Source organism: Neomonachus schauinslandi, chromosome 1 (assembly GCF_002201575.2).
Source record: "Neomonachus schauinslandi chromosome 1, ASM220157v2, whole genome shotgun sequence".
NCBI lineage: Eukaryota > Metazoa > Chordata > Mammalia > Carnivora > Phocidae > Neomonachus > Neomonachus schauinslandi.
Window position 1 is genome coordinate 190,289,254 of NC_058403.1, and position 26,385 is coordinate 190,315,638.

General features: G+C 36.4%; 1 protein-coding gene across 1 annotated transcript in view; it reads right to left on the bottom strand.

Moving 5' to 3' along the window:
* The window catches only part of CCDC66 (coiled-coil domain containing 66), a 59,476-nt gene that overhangs the window by 26,187 nt on the left and 6,904 nt on the right, over nucleotides 1-26,385 (bottom strand). Inside the window, exons 4-11 of the mRNA XM_044912793.1 lie at nucleotides 21,640-22,084; nucleotides 19,803-19,968; nucleotides 19,518-19,621; nucleotides 17,305-17,426; nucleotides 2,376-2,507; nucleotides 1,744-1,994; nucleotides 1,418-1,502; nucleotides 202-363 (exon numbers count right to left, since the gene is read on the bottom strand). Of these exons, the coding sequence (XP_044768728.1) occupies nucleotides 202-363; nucleotides 1,418-1,502; nucleotides 1,744-1,994; nucleotides 2,376-2,507; nucleotides 17,305-17,426; nucleotides 19,518-19,621; nucleotides 19,803-19,968; nucleotides 21,640-22,084 (1,467 nt within the window). The remainder of the gene's footprint in view (nucleotides 1-201; nucleotides 364-1,417; nucleotides 1,503-1,743; nucleotides 1,995-2,375; nucleotides 2,508-17,304; nucleotides 17,427-19,517; nucleotides 19,622-19,802; nucleotides 19,969-21,639; nucleotides 22,085-26,385) is intronic.

A 26,385-nucleotide genomic window follows, 5' to 3' on the forward strand; every position in this document is an offset into this window, starting at 1 on the left:
CAGTTATGAAATGAACAAGTCATGCGGATGAAAGCTACAGCACAGGGAATACAGTCAATGGTACTATAATAGTGTGTATGGTATGCTTGTGAACACAGCATATCATAAAGGACTCTTGAATCACTATGCTGTTGTACACCTGAAACTAATGTAACACGTGTTAACTATATTTCAATAAAAAAATTTTTAATATATACTTACTTCCTTTTGTTTTTGCTTAAGTATGTCTTCTTCATACTGTTTCTGCATCTCTTCTCGTTCCCGTGCTAAGCGACGCTCCTCTTCTTGTTCTTCCTTCTTTCTTTGCTGTTCTTCCAGCTGCTTCTTCCTGCGTTTCTCTTCTACCTGAGCAGTGATGGCTTTCTAGTCATAAATCATATATCACAAAAAGCACTGTCACAAATTTTAAAAATCCATTTGAAGCATTTGTATTTCTAAAGTAAGTTTATCAGTCTCAGATAATATATAATATAGTATTACATATGTAAGTCAAGTTAAGATGTCAAATTTCCAATGTATTTGTCCCATCTCTCGTCTTTCAAATTCTATATGCTTTTTCTTCAACCAGGAGGGCTGTTAGAAGAAGTAATCCAAAAACAACTGAAGAAAAAATCTCAGCACTTAGCATAGTGCCTGTAAGTAGCAGACGTTCTGTAATTCACTTACTGATTAAGACTAACAATATTAATTAAACCAAATTCTTCATCTAGCAGAGGATTTTTTTTTTTTAAGATTTTATTTATTTATCTGACAGATAGACAGCGAGAGAGGGAACACAAGCAGGCGGAGTGGGAGAGGGAGAAGCAGGCTTCCCGTGGAGCAGGGAGCCCAATGCAGGGCTCAATCCCAGGACCCTGGGACCGTGACCTGAGCTGAAGGCAGACGCTTAACGACTGAGCCACCCAGGCGCCCCTGTATCCGAGGTTTTAAAGAATTATTTAGAATTTTAAGTCCTTTTAGTGTTAGACTAAAATTAGGAGAGAATTTTAATCTTAGTCTCCTTTCTTATATTATCTGCTAGATTTCTCAATCAGAATTCTACTTCAATGCCCTATATAGTTCCCTTAAAAGAACTAATTCTCATCCTAAACAAAATTCAGGAGAACTAAAAACAAATGAAAAAAATAACCAGTACTAACTTAAGATTTAGTGCCATTTCATATATACAGCTTATATATTAAAGACCTTCTCTTCTGGAAGGCTGGTGGCTGGCTGTACTATGTGATACTGTCTGGTTCTCAGCATCAGTATAATTTTAATATTAATGCCAGCTGGAGTAAGAATTAGATTCATCACAGGACTGGACAGGGCCTGCGCTGTACATTTATATTGGAATTTTAAATTCCATTTATTTAGGTATCCACTGGCCATGACTATTACTTAAGAAGGCAAAGAAGCGTATTTTACAATGCAATACCTGATGTTCTAACTGTTTTTGTCGTCGCCTGTCACGTTCTTCAATCTGAGCTGGATCCAAGAGAGCAGTCATAGAACGGAGAAAGCTGGCAAGATAAACACTTCAGCTATTCAAAACCCCCAAAAGATAGCTATTCAAAACCCCCAAAAGGTTAAACCTAACAAGATGCTAAATCATTTTTGTTTCAGATATATCCACTAGTCATCTCTACTTTAAAGAAAAATACCAAAACTGAAATTAACACATATTATAAATATAACGACAGTCCTTTTAATAAAGCACACAGACTTTCTTAAACATTAATAAATACTGAAAAAAAAACTTACTTTGTTTTCTGACTGTTTGCCATGGCCTTATCTCTAACAGGTTTTGCTATATGCTCCTCCTCTGAAGGTTCAACCTGACTTCCAGTCGTAGGTGTATAAACACTGCTGATATCAGCCAGTTCCTGAGTGTCCGGAGAGACACAGAAGTACTCTGGTTGGTTGTGTGTTGACCGACAGGACAGTTGAGACTGAGAAGCAGGATAGTTCTTTAATGAATCAAAATGCATTGCCCATCTGTCATGTTCCTCACCCTAATCATGATAAATAAGAATTACTAAGAATTTTTCTAATTGTTCTCATGTTAAAGTCCTAAAACGATAATCAAACACCATTTTTAAAAGTCACCATAGAGCAGAATAAGCATTATAAAAATTAAGTTATATTCTTTACTGACTCCATATATACTTAGATAACATGAAGAATATGAGAAATTCAAAGAATTAGGAAATTCCTAAAAAGCTAGTTTTAAGAAACTATGCAAAAGCACTTACTAATGCATTCCATAAAAGGTTTGCAAGAGCAAATGTGTAATAATTTGAATACTGTAGTCCTGTCAAATAGTTCTAGGATACTTTTAGGTTTATGATTAAAGACTCAAATTATTTCTTCCCTTTGTATCATCCACATGTTACCTTTGAAGATGTAATTTTTTCCTCAATTTTTCTTTGCCGATCATCTTCTATTTGCCTGTTCAAATCTTCAATCCATTTCCTCTGCTGTTCTTGTTTCATGGCACTGAAAGGGTGCTCCGGTGGTACTGCTTCCTAAACAACAGTCACCAACACTAGCTAAAGTGCAGCTCTCTTTTTCTAACCACTTTATCAATCTTGCCAAGAATTTATACAGATTTAAGCAGAAAGGTATTTATCTCTAAGGGGAACAACAATCGTAAACAAAAATTCTGAGTTATACAAGAATTAAACACTATGTATTCCAATTTTCAGAATCGTATTTGTAACATATACTAGTAGAGAACATAGCAGAATAACTAAATGTAAAAAAGTAATTTTCTAATGAAAAATAAATTTTTCTAAAATAATTATAAGATTTTTCAAAAGTCTATCCTAATACAGTCTTTAGACTTTGAAGGGAGTTACTGATAATTTAAAATAGATGAATATTGTTTTACATTTGGCTTCAGAATACAACAAATACTGCCTTTGGACCAAGAGCCAGGAGGATGAAAGAGAGCTAGAGGCTTTCTTGAATCATGACGTCTCTCTAGGTTATCCCGCTTTTCTATTTCTACTGCTGTAAGCCCTATCACAGTCTATGATGTTTCAATAAGAAAAACATATTGTGTTCAGGTTAAGTCCTTGAATTCTAAAAAAAAAAAAAAAGCAAAAATTAAACAGTAGCATAAAAATTTGTTGCTTCTTACTTTATGAGAATTTGGTATGCTCTAACAAAAAGAATAAATTCTACTCAAACTGTCCTGAAAGGCAAAAGCTAAGCAACAAATACTTTTTTATATGGAATAACTGCAGGACATAATTTAAAAAATAGTTTGACAGAATACTACAATGGCACTACATCTGATGTTACTTTCTGCCTGAAACAATGGCAAAGCTCCTGGTTTACAAGCAACTGCTTTGATCAAAGAAGTAAATATTTATATAAAAGAAATAAATCTTAGTATCTCATGTATTCTTACATGTTTTAAAGAGAAAGAAACCATCACATTTCTTTAAGCCTAAAAGAACCACTTCAAAAGGAGCATTACCTTCAGGTAAGTAACTGAACAATTTTAGCTCTAAAAATATTATCTTAGAGATGAAAATGGAAAAGAAAAACAAATGGCCCTTTCGAACTCCTTACAAGAGATTCTCAACATAGCACTCAATCACCTTAGAATTCTGTCACCTGTTTCTTACATCTGATTTAGCCAGATCTGGTTTCAAGTCTGTTTTTTTTTCAGTTTGTCTTTTTAATTTGTTCATTTGTTTTTTACATTCACATTTGAGTGAATAATATGGTATTTGTCCTTCTCTGCCTTATTTTGCTTAGCATTATACTCTCTAGCTCCATGTTGTTGCAAATGGCAAGATTTCATTCTTTTTTATGGCTGAGTTATATTCCACTATATATATACCATATCTTCTTTATCCATTCATCTATAAATGGACACTTGCACTGCTTCCATAATTTGGCTATTGTAAATAATGCTGCAATGAACATAAGGGTGCACCCATCCATTCAAATTAGTGTTTTCATATTCTTTGGGTAAATACCCAGTACTGCAATTACTGGATCATATGGAAGTTCTATTTTAATTTTCTGAGCATACTGTTTTCCACAGTGGCTGCACCAGTTTGCATTCCCACCAACAGCGCATGACAGTTCCTTTTTCTCCACATCCTTGCCAATACTTGTTGTTTCTTATGTTTTTGGTTTTAGCCATTCTGACAGATGTGAGGTGATATCTCATTATAGTTTTCATTTGCATTTCTCTGATGCTAAGAGTAATGCTGAGTATCTTTTCATAGGTCTGTTGGCCATCTGTAGTATGTCTTCTTTGAAGAAATGTCTGTTCATGCCTTCTGCCCATTTTTAAATTGGATTATATTTTTTGTGTGTTAGGTTGTTTATGTATTTTGGAAACTAACCCTTACCAAGTATATCATTAGCAAATATCTTCTCCCATTCAGTAGGTTGTCTTTTAGTTTTGTTGTCTCCTTTACTGTACAGAAGCTTTTTATTTTGATGAAGTCCCAATAGTTTATTTTTGCTTTTGTTTCCCTTGCTTGAGGAGACAGATTAGAATAATGCTGCTGTGGCGGATAGCAGAGAAATTACTGCCTGTGGTGCTCTCTTTTAGGATTTTTATCATTTCAGATTTCACATTTGGGTCCTTAATCCATTTGAGTTTATTTTTGTGTATGGTGTAAGAAAGTGGTCCAGTTTCATTCTTTTACATGTAGCTGTCCAGTTTTCCCAACGTGTTTTTTCTTTTTTAAATACTCAGTTGGAAATTCCTTCAGACAAATTTCCTGAGGCAATTCCTTAATGAACTGGGGTTAAATCTTGTCAAATGCTTTTTGTGCACCTGTTTTTTTTTTCGTAAAGTAGGCTTGATGCTCAGCATGGAGCCCAATGTGGGGCTTGAACTCACGACCATGAGATCAAGCCCCGAGCTGAGATCAAGAGTTGGATGCTTAACAGACTGAGCCAACCAGGCGCCCCCCCACTCCAGATATCTTCTTTCATTATTAAAATGATATACTTGTGGTGGGCGCCTGGGTAGCTCAGTTGATTAAGCGACTGCCTTCAGCTCAGGTCAGGATCCTGGAGTCCCAGGATCGAGTCCCACATCGGGCTCCCTGCTTGGCAGGGAGTCTGCTTCTCCCTCTGACCCTCCCCCCTCTCATGCTCTCTCTCTCAAATAAATAAATAAATAAATAATCTTGAAAAAAATTATATACTTGTGGATTTTAAAATATTTCCTTAACTTCCTAGCAAAAATCTATCTTAGTCATATCATTACTTTAAAAAAAAAAAAATCCCAGGACCCTGGGATCATGACCTGAGCCGAAGGCAGACGCTTACCAACTTAGCCACCCAGGCGTCCCATGGGGAAATCTTTCTAACCACATCTACATTTAACAGTAACAAGACTACTCAAGCTTTTTGTTTCTTTTTAAGTCAGGTTTTATTTTTTTTTTTAAGTAATCTCTACACCCAACATGGGGCTCAAACTTACAACCCTGAGATCAAGAGTCACATGCTCTACCTACCAACTGAACCAGCCAAGTGCCCCTAAGTTCGTTACTTTATGATTTTTACAGTAATTTCTCCATTTCACCTAAGTTTTCAGAATTGCTGGCATAAGATATTCACTAATGATTTACTCTCTACTTGCAATTATGCCATTTTCTCTCATAATTTTATCTTCTTCACCAGTCTTTTTTAGAGATGTATTTTTTATTTCAAAACAGGCAACTTTCGTCTTTGTATGTTAATGACTGGTGCCCCTATTTTCATGATTTCTTCTAATTTATTCCATTGTTCCTTTTTCTAACTTAAGATGGACACCTAGCGAACTGTTTAAAAGATTTTCTTTTCTAATACACTTTCTCTTGAATTTTTTATGTGTTTCTGGTGTGTAAGCATTATCATTTTGTTCCAAGTATTTGTGATTTCCATTATAGTTTTTTTTTAACTCAAGTTACTCAGTGTTATTTTTAACTTCCAAGTATGTATGTAGTAAACTTTTTGTTAGTAACTTCTAAGTTACTTGTAGTTAGAGATCACTTTACAATAGCTATTTAAATTTTATCTGAACCTTTATGTCCTAACACAAATCACTTTTTGTAAATATCCATGTGTGCCTGAGAAAAGTATTTCCCGATTGTTGAACAAAGAACCTGATACGTTAACTAGGACCAACTTGTTGTTCTTGCTGATTTCTACACTGAAATCTCTGCTTAAATAATTTTTAAGTTTCTCTGCTGTTTTAGGGTGCCTGGGTGGCACAGTCAGTTAAGCATCTGACTCTTGGTTTTGGCTTTGTGATCTCAGGGTTGTGAGATCGAGCCCTGAATTGGGCTAAATGCTCAGCCCAGATTCTGCTGGAGATTCTCTCCCTCTCCCTCTGCCCCTCCCACTCATGCTCTTTCTCACTTTCTAAAATAAATAAATCTTTTAAAAAAATTTCCTCTGCAGTTTTAACAATTTCTCAATTCAGATATTGAAGTCTTTTATTTGAATCTACTAGTTTTTGCTTCATATAGTTTATCAGGTTCACGCATGTTAAAAATTGCTATACCTTCTTGATATGCTAAATCTTCTATCCATATTTACAACCCTCACAATCCCTAATAATGATTTGTCTTATTTTATTAGTGTAGCAGTAACAATTTTATTTTGGTTAGCATTTCTTTTTTTTTAAATCCTATTGTTTTCAACCTTGCTGTATTCCTATGCTTTAAGTGTGTCTTGTATTCTAGAAAGTATCTAGATTTCTTTATTCTAATCAGTAATTTTCTTAATTTTGGTTCTCAAATTTTGGTTTTCAAAACTCAATTTTGGAGTTTTGGTTCACTTAGATTTATTATATTTATTGATGTATTTGGTCCTATTTCTATCTTAATCTTACATTTCAGTTTATCCCACTTTATTTTTAAGGCTCTCTTTAAATTTTTTACATCAAAGATATCATCTTCTAATAAGAACTTTAATATGCTCTCATATCCTTTGATCTTGACTTCCTCTGCCAACACATCAAGGTTGGTATTAACAAGACCTTCCAGTTATTAAGGATATATTTTTTCAATTAGCAATAATCGTGCCTCGGATAAACCTCAATGGCTTTATAAAAAATATAAAGACAACAATCAACTCTACCAAGGTAAATAATCACAAATCTCTTGCAGCTTAATTTTGTAATTAATTTTTACCTTTTTGGTTAAGCACTTCATTCAAAACTGTTTTCAATGTCACCTTTTAATAAAAATCTTCAGAGGACTTTAATGTCTGAGATATTTTATTATCTACACTTATTTCAAATATGGTTTGGCTAGATATTAAATTCTAAGGTTTAAGTTCTTTTCCATCAACTTTGAAAATGTGACTCCATAATTACCTTGTACCCAGTGTTGCTGCCGAAAAAAAGTGAAGCTCTTCCTTGTTCTTTTTATATACTGCTTGTTCTTTCTTTCTGCAGCCTTTAGAATTTCTTGGTCTTCCATATTCTTAAATTTCAGGTTAGTATGTGTAGTGAGGTTTTCCTTATTCTCTTTTTGGGGTGCTCTCTAGCCCTTTAAATCTGAGGTCAGTTAACAAACTGATCTCAATTACGTTTTCAAATATTTCCTCTCTTCTCCAAATTTCCCTCTTGTTTGGAGGGAATATCAGCATTTCTATTTTCATTCTCATACTGCCTTAAAATTTTTTTCCCTATTTGTCCTTTCCTTTTTCAAGATATTTTCTAAATATGGCTTTCCAATTATTTATTCACTCCCTAGCTCTATCATTCCCACTATTTCTCATCTATTGTATTTTACACTTTATTGTACGTTTCACACCTAAATTTTCTGCATGGTTGTCTCTGTTCCATGTTCTCATTTGTAACACTTTCCCTTACTTTCAGAGCTTCTTTTTTGGGAACACTCCCTAGACTGTAATTGTAATTCACCAGACAAGTGAGCATGAACAGGAAGGGACAGAGTAGTCTCCACCTGATTTTCCAAGTTCCTGCAAAGAAGTAAGATTTAAGCAAGGACTGGCCCAGAATTTTATTCTAGAGGACAGCTAGAACAGAGATCTGACTTACGGTAAATGTAGGGTGAGGCACTTTTTAAGACAATGACATTAGGGGATGGGGTGTAAGCATGTTAACAAGAACAGGATTCCAACAATTCATCTTCTATTTTTGTCTCCCACAGAGATACTGGGTTAACTTCTACCACAGGCTACCTACCAATCCAACAAACCAAGAAAGTATCCTTCCCTCATTTTTCCAGTATCTTAGGAACTGACCTTAATGGGAGGTACTAGCAGTTTACAACCAAGGTTCAGTATCTTGAGATCATGGGATCTTAGTATTTTTAAGTTTGTAAAAGCTTATTTGTCAATATTTTCTACTTGACTTTAATTTTTGGTTATGTTTTTCTTGTAACATTATAGCAAATTTTGTAAATGCTCTATTGACATTGAAAATTTGATAGGTGTATTTGTAGAAAATAGAATTACTGATACTATTATTGTCCAAATACTCTGAAACACCCTAGTAAAAATGTGCCTCAATTTCTCCTATTTATTTTTGGCTCATGAATCACAAAAATATTATTCTTGGTTATTGACTCTACTTTTTATAAAAAATAATTTATTATGGAGGTGCCTGGGTGACTCAGCTGGCTAAGCATCCAACTCTTGATTTCAGCTCAGGTCTTAATCCCGGGTCCTTGAGTTCAAGTCCCATGCTGGGCTCCACTCTGGGCATGGAGCCTACATTAAAATAAATAAGTTAACAGCTTTCTCTCCCAAAGTAATGTTTCTAAAATTACTAGCAATTTTGCTTTTTTTTTTTCCTTAATTTTGATTGGCTTATATAATCTATTTTTAATAATGTGTAATTTTATTTCAAGTGTATCTCTTTTAAGCAGCAGGTCTGTGGGGCTCTCCTACCTCTACTTTTAAATAAAAGATTTTTGACCTTTTTGTTTTCTGTTGTATAGATTACATTAGTAGATATTCTATTTATAATTAAGCTAGTGGTTATCCCTGCTTTCTACACTCTTTAACCTTTATCTGGGTTTCAGAATCATAATCAACTCTGTCTTTATAGAGAGATCATGCAACACATCAACACAAAAGCATAAAGCACAAAACAAAAGCAAGCATAAAAAACAAATGCGGAAAGTTCCCCTTTGCTTCCATTACTCTTCACCAGACTTAAACAATGCCAACAATCTGCTTTCTTTTACGTATTCATATTTGTTGATAGGTCTTCCAGTTCTCCTTTAAACAAAGAAATGGTTACATTATATGTACTGTTTTGCAATTTGTCTTATTTCACAAAGTCTTAGAGACTCTGTGTCAGCTATATATTCCCTTTTTTTAAACCACAAATTCCTTATTGTATTTTAATTCTGATTCACTTTTCTGAACCAGAAATAATCTTTAAAAACTTCTTAAAAAAAAAAAATCAGGGAAAGATCCTTGGGAGGAATATTTTATAAATTCTTGTAGGTCTGAACATAACTTTATGCTCCTTTTACACGTGAACATGTTGTTTAGGCATTAAATTCTTTGCCCCAGTGTTCTATTATCTACAGAGGAGAAATCTAAGGTTAACTTGATTTTTGTTCCCTGTTTTATTTTAAATGCTTGAAGAAGTCTATACTTGTTCTTGAAATTTTAACAGTTATCAGGATGTATTTTCAAATCAGCCTCTTTTATTTATTTAGCTTAATTTTTTTTCTAGTCTAGGAAGTTTTTTCTCTGATACCTGTTATTAATACTTATCTATTTGCTGTTTTCTTCTTCAAAAAAACCTATCATTCAAGGTTGTATCTTTATAAGCTATTTGTAATCTTCTATGTCAGACTTTTCATTTCTTTTTTAAATTCTATCTATATTTGGGGCACCTGGGTGGCTCAGTCAGTTAAGTGTCTGACTTCGGCTCTGGTCAAGATCTTATGGTCCTGGAATTGAGCACCGAGTCAGGCTCTGTGCTCTGTGGGTAGTCTGCTTGTCCCCCTCCTCTTCCTCTGCCCCTCTCAGCCCACCTGTGTTCTCTCTCAAATAAATAAAATCTTTAAAACAAAATTCCATCTATATTCATGGGAGTGTCCTCACACTGATTTCTTCTTCCTGTGATTTACTTCTTTTTTCTTTCCTTCTACTGTATTCTTAGTTTTCTACTACTCTCATCTTGGGCCTATTCTTGTATAAGGATGTGTTGAATCACTTCAAGTCCTTTGTGGAATAAGATAAGAATAAATAAAAACTAAGTCAATGTTTTCTTTAAAAATGTCCTATTTCACAAAAATAAGGCATATTTCTTATTTGAGATTTTCCTGAGTACTTAGCAGGAATATCCCCCGTTCTAGTGTGAATATTTTTTTTCTTTTTCTTTTTAGATTTTATTTATTTATTTGACAGAGAGAGACACAGCGAGAGAGGGAACACAGGCAGGGGGAGTGGGAGAGGGAGAAGCTGAGCCTAGCCCCTAGTGTGAATATTTTCATAGTCTCCATTTTCCCCCCCTATTTATCCCTCCTTGAGCAAAGATCTATCTAGGTCTACTGTTATGGGTAGTTAGGATGTGCAAGTTACTCTTAGTGCTCTCCTGCACACCTGTTTAAGTGTTAGTAAATTTGGCCTCTTATTCTAAAACTGGATGCACAAGTCTGTGAAGTGCCTAGTATACTTCTTGGAGCCTAACAAGCCTTTAAACAATTCCATTTCCTTATTCTGGTTAATTATTAAACGTTTTTTGGCAAGGCAAAGAGACCCACCTAGTTTTGAATAAGGGAGGTCTCTTTCTAGGGAGTTCAATTTTGGAGAACTGAGATAGAGTTCCCTTGATTCCAAGACTGCCTGTGTAGAGAGGCAAAGGCTCTGGCCGGTACTGGCTCATTTTGGTCAGGCTATAGTATTTCTTTGTTCTGAAATAAGGCCATCAATGAATTGGGACTAGATTACAACTTAGTCACATCCCAGTTCTGGTGTGGGAAGAGCCTCATAATCCACAAACATTATTCCCAGGATTCTAAAGTAAACTGATAACAGAAGGGATATAAAGGTTCTATGTATTCCATTTTCATTCTACCGGGTTGTAACATATATTTTTAAAAACTCTTGTCCTGGGTGCCTGGGTGGCTCAGTTGGTTAAGCATCTGCCTTCGGCTCAGGTCATGATCCCAGAGTCCTGGGATCGAGCCCGGCATCAGGTTCCCTGCTCAGTGGAGAGCCTGCTTCTCCCTCTCCCTCTGCCGTTCCCCCTGCTTGTGCTCTCTCTCTCTCAAATGAGTAAATAAAATCTTAAGGAAAAAAAAAATCTTGTCCCATTACTGATAGAAATCCATAAAAATTCGTAAACTCTAAACTATGTTATAATGGGCTGTTCCTGGGACAGGACATGAGTAGAAATGTGTTTTGTATTATCCTTTATATCTTCTTGCATGCCAGAAATATTACATAATATTTTTAAGTCAAAGTCAAAAGAAGAAATGATACATTATCCAGTTATGATTATGCATACATATGAATGTCTTATTAATGCAGACCAGTATTTTAAGTATCTACTCCTTAAGAAAACAATATAGTATCAGAAGGATCCATAACAAATTCATGTGCCACTCAATCATCACCCTCAAGATTCCAACAAAAAATAAAATGTTAGAATAAACAAATTCGGCAAAGTTGCAGGATACAAAACAAACAGAAAAACCAGTCGCATTTCTATATGCTAACAATGAACAATCTGGAAAAAGGAAATTAAGAAAATAATTACATGTATAATAGCACCAAAAAAGGGGCGCCTGGGTGGCTCAGCCGTTAAGCGTCTGCCTTCAGCTCAGGTCATGATCCCAGGGTCCTGGGATTGAGCCTCACATCGGGCTCCCTGCACAGCAGGCAGCCTGCTTCTCCCTCTCACACTAGCCCTGCTTGTGTGTTCCCTCTCTCGCTCTCTGTTAAATAAATAAATAAAATCTTAAAAAAAAAAAGGCGCCTAAAAGAATAAAATACCTAGTAATAAGTAGGCAAAAGATGTGTACGTTGAAAACTACAAAACAGGGGCACCTGGATGGCTCAGTCATTAAGCGTCTGCCTTCAGCTCAGGTCATGATCCCAGGGTCCTGGGTTCGAGCCCCACATCAGGCTCCCTGCTCAGCGGGAAAGCCTGCTTCTCCCTCTCCCACTCCCCTGCTTGTGTTCCCTCTCTCGCTGTGTCTCTGTCAAATAAATAAAATCTTTAAAAAAAAAAAAAAAACAAAACTACAAAACACTGCTAAAGGAAATTAAAGAAGTCACAAATAAATGGATATTCTGTGTTCATGAATCAAAAGACTTAGTACTGTCAAGATTACCTAGAGCGATCTACAGATTCAACACAACCCCTATGAAAAACTTGATGTATTTTATAGAAATAAAAAAATCCACCCTAAGATTCCCATGGTATCTCAAAAAACCCTGAATGGCTACAACAATCTTGAAAAAGAACGAAACTGGAGAATGCATGCTTTCAAAACCTACTACAAAGGTATGAGAATTAAAACAGTGAGACAATGACATAAAGAGACATACAGAACAAGGGACCAGAATGGAGGGCCCAGAATTAAACACTCACATAAACAGTCAAATGATTTTTGACAAGTGTGCCAAGACTATTCAATTAGGAAAGAACAATCTTTTCAAACAAATGGTGCTGAGAAAACTGGATATCAATGCAAAATGTGGAAAAGAATAAAACTGAACCCGTATCTTATATTACATAGAAAAATTAACTCCAAATGGATCAAAGACCTCAACTAAGAGCTGAAACTAAAAACTTTAGAAGAAAACATAGGAGAAAAGCTCCCTATCAGATTTGGCAATGATTTCTTAGGACACCAAAAGCACAGGCAACAAAGGAAAAAAAACATAAAATGGACTTCATCGAAATTAAAAACTTTTGTGCATCAAAGGGCTCAATCAAGCAAGTGAAAAGGTAACATGAAGATAGTACAGAGTATTTGCAAACAATATATCTGATCAGGTATGCAGAATTTATAAAGAATGCCTACAACTCAACAATAAAAAAAAACCAACCCAATTCAAAAATGGGCAAAAAAACTTACAGATATTTCTCCAAAGATACAGAGATAGCCAATAAGCCATGAAAAAATGTTCAACATTATAAATCATTAAAGGAAATGTAAATCAACACTACAAAGAGCTACTACTTTACACTTATTAGAAGTCAGCTATTATTTAAAAAAAAAAGTTGGTGAGAATGTGGAGAAATCAGAACCCGTGTGCACTGCTGATGGAAATGTACAATAGTGTAGCAACTATGGAAAACAGTATAGTAGTTAAACATAAAATTGCCAAATGAAAATTGGTAAATATCTGGGGTGCCTGGGTGGCTCAGTCAGTTAAGCATCCAACTCTTGATTTCGGCTGAGGTCATGATCTCAGGGTCACAAGATCAAGCCCTGCATGGGGCTCTACAATGGGTGTGGAGCCTGCTTAAGATTCTCTCTCCCTCTCCCTCTGCTCCTCCACTCTCCACACTGCCCCTCATACCCCACCGCCTTGGGTGTGTCTGTCTCTCTCAAAAACAAACACTCTCTTTTTTTATTTTTTTTTAAAGATTTTATTTATTTGACCGCAAGAGACACAGCGAGAGAGGGAACACAAGCAGGGGGAGTGGGAGGAGGAGAAGCAGGCTTCCCACTGAGCAGGGAGCCGGATGCGGGGCTCGATCCCAGGACCTTGGGATCATGACCTGAGCCGAAGGCAGCCGCTTAACCGACTGAGACACCAAGGCACCCCCACTCTCTTCTTAAAAGAAAAGTGGTAAAAATTTAACAAAAAATTTAAATATAAAATACCATAGGATCCAACAATTCCACTTATGGGTATATACCCAAAGTATTGAGAACAAAACCTCAAATAGATTATTTGTACACCAATGTTCATAGCAGCATTATCCCACAATAGCCAAAAAGGGGTAACAACTCAAATGTCCATCAACATTTGGATGGATAAACAAAATGTCGTTGTTATATATTTAATGAAATACTATTTAGCTTTAAAAAGGAATGAGATTCTGATACATGCTACAACGTGGACGAACCTTGAAAACATTGTAAGTGAACTTTGTCAGACACAAAAGGGCAAATATTACATGATTCCACTTAAAGGTATCTACAATAGTCAAATTCATGGACAAATTAGAATGGTTGCCAGCAGTTAGGGGGAGGGAAAAATGGGGAGTGTTTAATGGATACAGTTTCAGTTTGCAAAGATGAAAAAATTCTGGAGGTGGATAGTGGTGATGGCTGCCTGACAATGTGAATGTACTTAATCCCTCTATACTGCACATTTAAAAATTATTAAAATGGTAAATTCTATGTTTTGTGTATTTTGCCACAATTAAAAAAAAAAGGTTAAAAAGGAATAAAAATAGAATTTTTTATTGGCCAAATGCAGAACTATGGTATGGTGGTAGCAATAAGAAACTTAAACACAAAAGTAGTTGAAAATTACATAGTAAAAAAGAATGTATGGGCTGAACAATACAGGGATGAGAATACAGGGCCATTCCACTGGGGGAGGAGGGGTAAGACTGAGAATCAAGAAAAGAGAGGAAGGGAAGCTGGTGAGATGACTGACCCTAAACAGTCTCACAGCCCCAGATGGATCTGCTTTGTACGTTACAAATAGAGTAAACCTTCATTGAACACTTGCTATTTGTCAGTCACTGTTCTAAGCACTTTATATGCATTACCTTGTGTTTTAACAAAATTGGCCTTGGTGACTCTGCCTCCAACTAAATTTCTGCTCCTCTTAATTACATGAAAAGGTTAACTTGATATTCAAATAATATAAATAGTTCTGGCTATGGCTTGGATTTCTGAAACCAACTGTTTTTAGACATTTAAGAAGGGGGGTTTTTTAGTTATACGGTTAAATTCATTTCCCCTCAATAGCATCTCTCCAATATCTTAACACATGCATACATAAATGCATAAAAACTGCATTTAAATACTATGAGAATGAGTAGATAATCATACTCTTTAACCATTGGTTGTCCAGCCTTATAGTGTGTGTTTTACTTTCTAGTCCTTCTCCCATCCCCCACTCCCATCTCTCCTGCAAAATATAATTTTATTGGTTTTTTTGGATTATAAAAAAAGATGTATGCTAGCATTTAAAAATATATACAAAATGTAAAAACACCTAAAAGTCACCTCAAATGGCTATTTATTTGCATTAACATAGTATGAATTAGGGCGCCTGGGTGGCTCAGTTGGTTAAGCGACTGCCTTCGGCTCAGGTCACGATCCTGGAGTCCCTGGATCGAGTCCCGCATCAGGCTCCCTGCTCGGCGGGGAGTCTGCTTCTCCCTCTGACCCTCCTCCCTCTCATGCTCTCTGTCTCTCATTCTCTCTCTCTCAAATAAATAAATAAAATCTTTAAAAAAAAAAAAAAAAAGTATGAATTACTCACAGATGGCGCAAATTAAGCAATATAAATGATATACTAACATTTCAACCTAAATTTTTTTTGCTAACTGGAAATATTTTAAAATTTTTAGTATTAAATATTCTTCAATCCTAATATTGAAATGTAAATAAGCTAACAACTGATTCTTACCAACTTCATGAATAGTTTTAGTTGTAGTTTTTAGTAGTATCTGCATGCATCAATTTTTAAACTTTACACTTAAAATTATCATCCAGGGGTGCCTGGATGGCTCAGTCAGTTAAGTGTCCAACTCTTTTTTTTTTTTTTTTTTTTAAAGATTTTATTTATTTATTTGAGACAGAGAGAATGAGAGAGAGAGAGCACATGAGAGGGGGGAGGGTCAGAGGCAGAAGCAGGCTCCCTGCCGAGCAGGGAGCCCGATGCGGGACTCGATCCAGGGACTCCAGGATCATGACCTGAGCCGAAGGCAGTCGCTTAACCAACTGAGCCACCCAGGCGCCCCTAAGTGTCCAACTCTTAATTTTGGCTTGGGTCATGATCTCAGGGTGGTGAGATCAAGCCCTGCGTCAGGCTCCACACTGGGCAGGAAGCCTGCTTAAGATTCTCTCTCCCTCTCCTTCTGCCCCTCCCCCACTTAAAAAAATTATCATCCATAACTATGGATGTTTGCAAAATGTCTTCTATCAAGGCTAATTTATTGCCTTTCAATAGTCAAAGTGCTTTCAGGAATGTGGAAAAGTACAATTCAGATTTCATTCCTTTTGTTAATGTAAAATTATTAACAACTATAAAACTCTTTCATAAGGCAAGTCAGCCCTATATAGAGCAGAACAAACAGCCATGAAAGCCATGCAAACAATCTAACCTGGAAATTTCTATAAGAAATCTATCAGTGCTGAAAATGTCTCGCATCAGAATCATCCCTTTAGGTTACTACATTATTTTCACAGTACATTTGTTAAAATGTAAATGTTCACTAGGAAGGAATAATTACTATATATATAAAAAAGAAACAGTTCATAACTTTTTTAAATTTGAGCATAGTTCACTCAGTAAAAATTAACTGGTAGTTAAGTCCACTCTTTCAAGGAAAATAGGTAATATAAAGATCAAGTACTAAAGGGCTTATATATTCAAAGTAATGACACTTATGACTTACCTCTAAAATCTGACTAGCTCTAGGTAGTGGGTGCCCATCAGCCTGGACCATTGTTATCTGAATGGGAGACTGTGAGAGAATGCTGGAAGAGCTAGCACAAGTCTAAAAACAAAGAGAAAACACGGGTACTTTTTCTCTGTATAATATTAAACACAGGCAAAATTTAAAGGTCACTAAAACACTACCTAAGGGACACCTGGTGTGTACTTATGCTTGATAAGTAATCACTTATGTTCGATATAACCTTGTGGCAGATACCACAATGTCAGTGGTAGAGTTTCGTGGTCATCTAAAAAATTGCAGAGCTCTTTTACAAGAGCCTAAACGAGGTGCCTCAGGCCTCTACACTCACGTACATAGTAAGATAATTTACAGAATGCCAAAGAGAGACCAGATGAGGTCATAATTAAATTCAAAATAACATTGTTTTACAGTAACACATGAAAAATAATTTTTAAAAAGCTTTATGATATGAACACGGCTTAGCATTTTAAAAAGTAAAATTAAGATGTCTTATATTCCAGGGGCGCCTGGGTGGCTCAGATGGCTAGGCATCTGCCTTCGGCTCAGGTCATGATCCCAGGGTCCTGGGATCGAGCCCCACGTCTGGCTCCTGGCTCAGCAGGGAGCCTGCTTCTCCCTCTCCCTCTGCCTCTCCCCCTGCTCATGCTCTCTATCTCTGTGTCTTGAATAAATAAATAAAATCTTTAAAAAAAAAAAAGATGTCATATTCCACAAATGCTTCATTTTGATACTCTTACCTTAGATTGGTCAAGAATTTGAAATTTTTCCCATACTATTTTATCACTTTCAAATTTTTTCCACAGATCGTTCCGTTTTTCAGAAGCTTCTTTTTCTTTCTTCTTTAAAGCAACCTGTTCATCTGCAAATAATGTCCTTTTTAAAAAAATGTACAAAAACTGTAAAAAAAAAATCATGTAAACAAATCATGACCTTAAAGAGCGCAGACTCCAACGTAGATCTAATCAAAATTGTTTTTTAGGGAGATTAACTCACAAGACAGAGAAGAATTTTAAGAGATAAGGAATAAAACATTTAACCAGAACCAAACTTAAGTATGGCACAAATGGATATAAAATGTTTATTATAATTAGCAATAAAAATCAAATTTTTCAGAACAACATATTTTATATTATGCAAATTATTATGAGGTTCTACTGTCCTGTAATGTTCATTCAGTTATAATAAGAAACTGAAAAGATGGGGCGCCTGGGTGTCTCAGTCGTTAAGCATCTGCCTTCGGCTCAGGTCATGATCCCGGGGTCCTGGGATCGAGCCCCGCATCGGGCTCCCTGCTCCGCGGGAAGCCTGCTTCTCCCTCTCCCACTCCCCCTGCTTGTGTTCCCTCTCTCGCTGTGTCTCTCTCTGTCAAATAAATAAAATCTTTAAAAAAAAAAAAAAGAAACTGAAAAGATAAACCTCTGGATTCAGAGAACCCTAGAATCAAATACAAGTTCAACCACTTCCTATCTATGTAACTGTGGGCAAATTGCTGTTCACCTTCCTAAAACTCAGTTTCTTCTTCTGTAAAATAAGAATAGTGTCTATTTCAGTACAAGGTCTAGCACAAAGTAGATATGTAATAAATGTCAGCCACTATTATTCATAACTGCTGAAGAGTAAAAAAACAAAATTTTGTGTCTAACAAACTGATATAAAAACTAGGCCCCCAATCATCAACAGTTCTTAAAAATTTAGAGATGTATAAACTTAAATTTCAAGAATATTAATGAAAGCATGACTTCAACAAAGAGAGATGTGCTTTTCTTTTAACAGGATCAAATAAAAGAAAGCAAACTTTTTAGATAATACAGCATAAAACACTTCAGTCATTTCCAAGTAGTTCCAACCAACTTCAGAAGTTTGATAAGGAAAATTTGAATTGAAAGAAAATATTCAAAACTGAAAGTATGATATACACACATCAAATCTCCAAACCTTCAGATACTGCTACCATACATTTAATTTCTTCAAACTTTTGTTACCTTTACTTCCAACATCTATTCATTCCCAATTTCTTCTGCTTATCTCTTTTTTTCTATCACCTGTTTCAGCAGCGTTATGACTGCCTCAGAGGACTTCCTAGTTGAGTGGAGGGTGAAGCCCATCTTTATGCTTTTAGTACAGTTATTCTTTTTTTTTTTTTTAAAGATTTTATTTATTTATTTGACAGAGAGATTGACAGCGAGAGAGGGAACACAAGCAGGGGGGAGTGGGAGAGGGAGAAGCAGGCTTCCCGCCGAGCAGGGAGCCCAACGTGGGGCTCAATTCCAGGACCCTGGGATCCTGACCTGAGCCGAAGGCAGACGCTTAACGACTGAGCCACCCAGGCGCCCCTAGTACAGCTATTCTCAAGTACAACTGCTACTTCACATATTTTCCAAATTCTGACACCTAGACCATTAAGTCTAGTCCAAGAAGAAGAGTTTCTTAGTTACTATCAATATTTTAAAACCTTAACAGAAATGATAAATTTTTATTATAAGGTCTATAGGCTGATAAAAAGCAGTAAGTTTGTTTTAGTATGGAATACACTTACTGATACCATATTAATGATTCTTGATCAGAATGTTTTATTTTAAAGAATGAACTCTATTTTTAAATAAAACCATCTTTAAATCCATAGGATTTCTATAATGGAAAAATATGAAAATGAATTCTCAGGAAATGAGAAAAGTTTAGGAATCTTTGACCTCCAGAATGATACTGATGACATTAATGCTTATTGCTCACCTATGGTCTTCCTGTACACACTAAGAGACTACCAGACAAAAAGACACAACCTAAAGGAATATAAAACCACAAAGCTTTCTACATATTGCAGCAAACTAGTCTAGATGACAAATGTTATAAAACAAGATTTTTTATGGTATCATACTGAAAGATATAGTTCAACCTCAATATATATTCTTAAGGCAACAAAAATATAATAAAAGATGTAATAATTACCTACCAAGCTCTTTCTTCCACTGGGCTTTTTTTGCTTCCAACAAACTTCTGTCACGTTCTCTTTCCCCCAGAGTACTGAATATGTCAGCTGGTTTCCATACATTCTCTCTAAAACAACACAAAAAATAACAGAAATCTTGTATGTTTCTATACAAGCTACTCCATAAATATTAAGTAATAAACTTAAATAGCTCTCAGTCTTCAGAGTAAATACTTCACATGAAAAGTCAAGGAAAAGCAAAACCATTTTCACAAGATGACTCCACAGTAATAGATATGAGTTACATACATGGCAATTTTCTGCTCATACTGCTTAGATGTCTCTTGATTTTTATTTAAAACAGATTTATTTTCATCCAGGACAGATGAAAGAGCCTCAGTTTTTTGGAATACTCCCATAACGTTCTCATCCTCTGGCTGATTGGAAATACTGTTTAAACGTAGACTGCCCTGACCTAGGAGGTAAAAATGCGTGTTTTAAAATGAACACTAAAATTGCATGTATTACAATACCTTATTTTGGCATACTGCTACACACTTTAAAAACACTGCCTTACACATTACCAAAGTATTCACCTCTCACAACAGTCCTTCAGTGGGTATTATGATTCCCTTTTGTCAAAAAAGGAAACTGAGCCCAGAGGTTAAATGGTCCAGAGATCCGGCCATTGCTATGTAACCTCTTGTGTCTAATATGAAAACAAACAACAACAAAAAAACTTCCATTTACTCTTGCTAACAGTATTTTTACAAATAATATAAAACACCAATCACAACTTAAAGAATGCAAATAGGTTTATGAAAAACTCATTACCTTGTCCTTATTTTTCTCATTTAGCTGGAAAATCAATGAAAACTTATTATGGACCACTGTCTCTACGCCTCCGTTGTATCTATTCCAAATGTTTTATACAGGCTCCTATGCTTGGCTCAGAAATTGTTCTAAGTCTTCTTAATGTGCTAGTTTTCCCAATGAGGAGAAAGTGTATTTAATATGCAGGTCATTATATGATCAGACAAATTCTGCCTTCAACTTTGTTGATATTGATATTCTCTCTCATTATACATAGTTTTTATTTTTTGTTCTCTAGGCTACAATTCTAGCTTTAAAGACCCAGCTCCCTCATTTTACAAAGAATAATCTAGACCAAGACAAGATAAATTACTCCAACTTAAAGACTTTGGGAATGTATAGAAGCTACCTGGTCCCCAAATCAGTTGTGGGGCCTCTTCCTGGTGACTGTTAATGTTATTTTTATTTATTTCGTTATAGCCTAACAAAATTGTAATGACATTTCTACTCATTAATTCCTTAGCTCAAAGCTAAAGAAATCAGAAGACTTTTAAAAACATAATACAATGCCCTAATGAAACAGAAGACCTGTAACATTCTTCTACTCCTTCCAAGTCTGTATTGTTTTTGTTAAAGATTTTATTTATTTGACAGAAAGAGAGAGAGAGAGAGCGCAAGAGAGGGAATACAAGCAGGAGAAGTGGGAGAGGGAGAAGCAGACCCCCCGCAGAGCAGGGAGCCCAACGCGGGGCTCGATCCCAGGACCCTGGGATCATGACTTGAGCCGAAGGCAGATGCTTGACAACTGAGCCACCCAAGCGTGCCCCAAGTCTGTATTTTATATTGGTTAAAAAGATAGTGCTGCCAATCCTTAGCATGGATTAAGGGTCAGGAAAAGTACAATGGAGGGGCCAGGAAAATAATCCTTTTCAGCAACTCAAGTCAAATATTCAAAGGTTCCTTCAATTTCACTAGAAATACTATAGTGATTTTTTACAACATTTTATATAATTATTTTTAATGTAAGTAAAGCTTCCTACATTTTGGAATAAGTACAACATCTTTTTGTACTAAGATCTTTAGAGTCCACAGAACTGGGTTTCTTAAGGCTATGGTACCATGACTATAATATTCTGAGCATTAACCTTAAAATCGGCATATTATAGCTTTTATTGAAAGTAATTTTGCACAAGAATGTTCTCTAAAAGAATATTTTAAAAGATTGTTACATGGTAAATTAGAATTTCACAGGCACAGTTATGTAGAATGAAAAATTCTAAAACACATACTGGTAAAATTAATATTAAAAATTAAAACTTCAGAAAAACCTTACTTGTTTCCTCCTTTCCATTTTCAATCAGGGAAATGGATTTATTTCCTTGGTTCACAGTCATCAAAATCTGTTGTAGTTGGTCTTGTGTTAGACACACCAAACTGCTCTTCATATTTTCAGCTGTGATGTGTTTTTTGCAAAGTTTCTGTTTAGCTACTACAGATGTATTTATGGTGTTTCTAGTCTTCTGTATATTGGGGGTTGCAGGTGAAATCTCTTTCTGGACATAAAGACAGTCTTTATCTACATACTGCTTGCATAAATCCTTAGTGGGTGAAAAAGTCATACTATTTTTTTCACCTTTTGCCAGTGAAGTTTCTGAACCCATTCTCTTCTTTTGCAAAAGTTTTCCACTCCTGATACAAGTATTTTGTGTTGATTTTAGAATGTATCCAGTTTGTTTTGTTCTTAAAGGACATTTTACAATCTTGGTCTTATTTCCCATCTGTTAAAACACCAAAAATTTATTCTTTATAACAGTCCATGAAAAATCAACAATTATCTTTATATAATCTGTGATGTCAGGCCTCTAAATTTTTTTCCATTTTGCTGTTAAGACACTATATCCATGAGACACTAACATATAACCTTTGCAAATCTTCACTTGAAAGCTTCAACAACAACTGGAAATTATTTTATTTCAACATAATCAATACAGAACTTTTATTTTAGTTGTTACAGGACATCTCCATTCTACTCCAGCTTTGAATCTGTCATGATTGTATCACTCAGACCACCTCTTTTCTTTATAGGTATCTACAGACCTGTGAGTTAGTAATATAGATTAGTTATTTCTTGAATAACTTAACTTGTGGGTCAACATCCTTCTAACGTAACTCCTATCTTTTTTTTATTTGACAGAGAGAGCGACAGCGAGAGATGGAACACAAGCAGGGGCAGTGGGAGAGGGAGAAGCAGTCTTCCCGCAGAGCAGGGAGCCCGATGCAGGGCTCGATCCCAGGACCCTGAGATCATGACCTGAGCCGAAGGCAGTCGCTTAACCAACTGAGCCACCCAGGCACCCCACATAATCCTATCTTATTAGTGCTTTCATATCCACATAGATCATTCTTCCAACTCCCTGGCCTCTCATTTCCTTGAACTCTGTTCCTATATTCTTGTCCTCCATGCTACCTCAGCTACTCATTCTCATAGTGATAGCTTATGCTAACCTTGTAACTACTCCTAACTACAATCCCTCCATAATCTGTTTCAAGTATGGCACAATGACCAACACCCAATTTTCCCCAGCTCACTTCCTTGCATATCCCAATTCTGATAATTCTTTAACTCAGCTGAGATCTATAATCTATTTATCCTACCACCTTCCTCTTGTCCTCCTTTACCAATCTTAAATTCCATGATTAACCAAAAACCACCACCATCTTCTATTCTCAACTGCTCTGCTCTGACATATACGCTTTGCAAATCCCCAGACTGGTAAAATCTAACTCTTCACCTACTCCGTGCCTGCACTCAGGAAGAAAAACACAAAGCCACAATATCTAGTTTCACCTTAAATACATAACCCAAAACAACAAATGGGCCCTTCATGCTACTCAGCAGTTAGACATTTTGCAAGTTCATTTATTCTCTCACTCTTTTAACAATTTCAACTTTCTCCTCTTTCCCAAAACTAACACTTTCTCTTTCATACTTATTGTCAGCTGAAGATCTTGATCACTATTGCACTGAAAATCTTACAGAGAAGCATTCAGAAAAAAACTTCCAAGTTTCTACCACTAAATCTGTACAAGCATCAGTACTCATACAAACTGCTTACACTCCTGTTATTTGCAGATATCGCCATAACCCTTTCTTTCTCAGGGATCTCTGCCTAGCAATTCTTTGCTTTCTCCTGAATCAACTGTTTCTTTCCTGCTAGATCACATCTTTACCGTCTTTAAAAATACATGATCCCACTTTCTCATCTCCCACAATCCCATTCCAGCCAAGCTCTCACCCACACTCCACCAAAACTGCTCATCAAGGTCATTTTAATAACTTTTTACGAGGCAAATTCAGTGACTGATCCTTAGATCATCTTACCAGACTTATTAGCAGCATGTGACACAGTTGATTATTCCTCCCATTTTGAATCACTTTCTCTATTTCCTGAGGACTTCACAATTCTGGTTCTTGCTGTTCCTTTTCAGTCTTCACTGGCTCCCTTTCCCCCAGACCTCTTAAAAGTTGCTTAGTCCCAGGATCTCTTAGCTCTAACTTAGCTCATTCACTTGCTAATTTCATCTACCCTTGTGGTTCTAAGTATTATCCATATGCTGATGACTCCCAAACTTGTCTCCAGGATGGACCTCTCCTCCCCTAACTTGAGGTTCCATTGGCCTATTCAAACACTTCCACTGGGTTATGAATAGCCATTTAAAACAGCATGCCCAAAACCAAACTCTTGATATCCCACATGCCCCTAAATAACCTCCTCCAGTTTTTCTCATCTCAGCTACCCATGACAAAAATTTTGGAATTATCGACTATTGTCCCATATGCCACACTTGTCATCAAACCTTGTTTTGCTCCATCTTCAAAGTATATTCTAAATCTGACCACTCTTGAACAACTCTCTTACCATCCCTCTACTCCAAGACATTAGCTCTTGCCTGAATTACTGAAAAGCCTTCGGATTTCTTCCTTCTGCCCTTGCTCCCCAGTCTGTTCTCAACATAGTAGCCACAGTGAGTACCTTAATAGGTTAAGTCAGATCATGTCACTTTCTTCAAAAGCTTCTAATGGTTCCCTATCTTACTTAGGAGGAAAAACTGAACTTCATAATATGACCAAAAAAGACCTAATGATCTGTGCACTCTTCACACTTTATCCCCTTATCTGATCTCTCTGACCTCATTTTCTATCTTAGCCTCCAGTCACATGGGCTTCTTGGCTATTCCTAAACCTCCAGTTTTAGGCCTTAGCACTAGTCTATCCCTCTAACTGGGACATTCTTCCTTCAGATTCTACATGATGCACTCACCTCCTTCAAATCTTTGCTCCAACATCACTGACTCAGTAAGGTTTTCTCTGACCACCCTATTTAAAATTGTAGGTTTCCTGTTCCTTTTTTTGGGTCGGGGGAGGTTGTAGCAGGTTTCCTGTTCTACCCTCATACTCCCACCTACCTAGCACTCCCTTTTCCAAAGACTGCTGTGCCCCTGAAGTAACTGTGCCTCTTCCCTTTCTCTCCTTTTTCTCTATAGCACTTTTCATCTTGTAACACCCTATATTTATTTTGCTAAATGTATGCCTGTTCAACCCCTTTTCCAATGTAAACTCCCTAGGGCAGAAATGTTTGTATACTTTGTCCAGTACAGAATAGTGAGTGGAACAGAGTAGGTGTTCAGTAAATTTTTTATTATCCTCAACTATACTATTTTAAAAACTGAATTATCTCTCTCCCATATTTGTTCCCCCTTCCAACATATCCCATTTCTGTGGCACTGTTGTTCTAATCTCTCAGACCAGTAAGCACGGAGTCATCTTTCACTTTATCCTCCTTCACGGTCTTTTTTTTTTTTTTTTTAAAGATTTTATTTATTTATTTGAGAGAAAGAGAATGAGAGAGAGAGAGCATGAGAGGGAGGAGGGTCAGAGGGAGAAGCAGACTCCCTGCCGAGCAGAGAGCCCGATGCGGGACTCGAACCCCGGGACTCCAGGATCATGACCTGAGCCGAAGGCAGTCGCTTAACCAACTGAGCCACCCAGGCGCCCCCTTTTTTTTTTTTTTTTTAAGATTTTATTTATTATCCTCCTTCACGGTCTTCTTTAGCTTATGCACAAGTATTGGTCATTTCTTCCTTCCAAATATCTTTTTCTCACCATTTACATGATGATAAGCCTAAATTTAGGTTTTCATTACCACACTACTAGATTACTGCCTATCTCATATCTTTCCCCTATTTAATCCACTGTACATTTCAGCGAACCCAATTAAACTAATTCAATGGTTGTTCAATCAAAATTAACTGCTTTTTATGTGCTCACCAATATGGAAAAGTGCTAGTGGTAAAGATTAATAAGATACTTGCTGTCAAAGAGTGAGGTAGATACAACCTGACTTTCACCCAGCTTATATCCCAACTCCCCTTGTCTTTCAGTAACTTACAAAATATATAACCATACTTTGACCAACACCAATCCTATTTCACCCTACTTTTCAAAATATACCTGTACTATCAGCCACAAGATCTGTTTATTATCCTCTTCATCTCATCTACATCCTATTTGTTCCTAGCTTTAGGCTTTTGATAATACCAATACCACAATGTAAAATGCCTTTTTACCCATCCAACTTGTGGTTTTTTAAAGATTTATTTTAGAGAGGGAAGGGAGGGACTGAGGGGGAGGGAGAAAAGGAGTCTCAAGCATACTCCGCAATGAGTGCAGAGCCTGATGTAGGGCTTGACCTCACAACCCTGAGGTCCCAACCCGAGCCAAAATCAAGAGCGGGACGCTCAATGGACTGTGCGACCCAGGTGCCCCTGAGGCTATTTTAATGTAACTAATTCTCTAAGTGAGAGGTGGCAACCTCAAATACCTACTGTAAATTAGGCTTGGTAGGAACTGGGATGAGCTGAAGAGCATTCTTCTCTCTAAAGGAGGCAGCCACCATTCAGAACCAGCCTACACCGCCAAACAGGAATCTGAGTCTACTTGCTAGATTACCCAGTACTTCAAGAGAACCAAAAATGCCAGATTCTACATTAAATTTTCCTATTTTTAGATACTGACAGT